The 1,829-nt window shown below is 44.8% G+C and overlaps 1 protein-coding gene across 4 annotated transcripts in view; it reads left to right on the top strand.

Annotated features, from left to right (window-relative positions):
* ABCC5 (ATP binding cassette subfamily C member 5) overlaps positions 1-1,829 on the top strand; it is an 84,038-nt gene that overhangs the window by 72,830 nt on the left and 9,379 nt on the right. For all 4 annotated transcript variants that reach the window (XM_006017107.3, XM_025195944.1, XM_025195945.1 and 1 more), the window contains one exon: positions 960-1,049. In XM_006017107.3, coding sequence (XP_006017169.1) covers positions 960-1,049 — 90 coding nt within the window. The remainder of the gene's footprint in view (positions 1-959; positions 1,050-1,829) is intronic.

Genomic DNA, 1,829 nt, shown 5'->3' with positions numbered 1-1,829 from the left:
AGCAGGAATAATACTATCCCAGTAAAGAGCTTCCTTAATGCAGCATTGTGGGAGAGGGGAGAAAGATAGATTGATTAATCTAGTCCTAATGAAGAACCAGTAACCCTGGGTCTGGCCATTTCTGGGAATTAAGGCTGCTATGCAGGTGCTTAGGGATCAGGGTTTTAATTGGAGCGGTTCCCGGACAGTCGCTCTAATTAAAACAGCTCACCCTTGCATGGATTAAGCCCCTGTACGTTTCAGAATGGTTGCAGGATGTTTTACCTAAAACATTCAGCAAGGTTTAGATAAAGTGCCTCCACGACCATTTTGAAACATGGGGGCTTAATGTACCTGATGGTGAGGCGATGCTGGAGTGTTCCAATTAGACTGTGGGGCAGCCTCGATTTAATTGAGTCTGCTGTGACGTACTGTAATTCGAACACGAACGAGCACGTCTATAGGCACCCTAAGTAACGGGTTGGGAGGAATCGTGTGCCGGGGGTTGGTTATTAGAAATTAAAGGATACAGTAGAAGGTGTTTGGACCTTTGTCACATGGCACATTTTATTTTCCAGCATATTTTGTAGAGCAGTAACACAGCTTACTAACCAAATCAGTGTGTCGGTGTTTTCCGGCCTGACAGTTTATACCTGTAGAGCTTGGAACATTGTTCCATTGTCGGGGGTTTTCTGCCCCCTTGTGGTGAGATGGCACCAGCTGAAAAGCTCGTTACTGACACGTTAAACGTCTACCTATCAGACACCTACTTGGGTACTTAATTTGTCCTGCTGACTTTTCAGGTGATCCACAGACAACAAGGTTATTTTCAAGTATTAAACTGTCACAGACAGGGTCACTTTACATCAAGACATCAAAGTTAATGTGGCATGTTGACACTCTTATATCTGCTAACAATACATGAATCCAGTAAAACTCTGTGAAATGAATGATTCAAAACCTCTCTTCTATCTTTGCAGTTGACAGGGTTATTTCAGTTTACAGTCAGACTGGCTTCAGAAACAGAGGCTCGCTTCACCTCGGTGGAGAGGATCGATCATTACATCAAGGTAAGGCATTGATGCATCTCACTGTTTCTTCTGCATTTCTTCACTGCTGGTCCTGTTCTCAGGGTGACAGGGGAGCTGGCCTGTCTCCATTGACCCTTGTTTTAGAACAGAAAATAAGATCCTGAAATTGCAAATACTGGTGCATATTCTTAATAATGATTTCTTTACACTGAGCATGTGCTTAAATTCACAGAATTGGTGCCCCCAGATCTGTTTGCTTGGTAACGAAACTTAGTGTCTGGCAGGACTGAACCCTAATAAGATATTCAAAAGTTGCAAGGGTTTGCAGTAGAAAGGAATGAAACAGGCCTGTGTGTGTGTGTGACGGGGTGAAGGGGCACTATGGGAATCCATGGCAGTATTTTAGGGCAGTGTCCCGTCTGTGTGGTGCTCTTTCCGAGACCAACTGGAATGATTGTTTTTTTTTTTTACCCATAGAATTTAGCCCACTTGCTTGTGCTGCTCACCCTGTGCACAGTGCTGCTGTCTCCCATTAAGTGTCTTGCTTTCCAAGCAGCAGCCATCTGCTGTAAACACGCGCTCTGAAAAATGAGGAATTCTTCTTAGCTGAGAACTTTGACAGCTGAAAGGAAGAAGGAGGTGGGACAGCTGATGTGTTCTCCTTGCAAGCATGAGGAACTTGTATTGCTGAATGTATAGCAAGTTGCTGCTGCCCTCGCCAGCAGTAACTCCTGTTCCACAGCTTTGTCTGTGCTGCAGTGTGGCTTGTGAGTGGCTGTCAGTGAGGAGTGAGCCAAGAGAAGCATCTGAATTGTGGGG

This window comes from Alligator sinensis, unplaced genomic scaffold, assembly GCF_000455745.1.
Source record: "Alligator sinensis unplaced genomic scaffold, ASM45574v1 scaffold301_2, whole genome shotgun sequence".
Taxonomy (NCBI): domain Eukaryota; kingdom Metazoa; phylum Chordata; order Crocodylia; family Alligatoridae; genus Alligator; species Alligator sinensis.
This window is presented reverse-complemented; position numbering and strand designations above follow the sequence as displayed.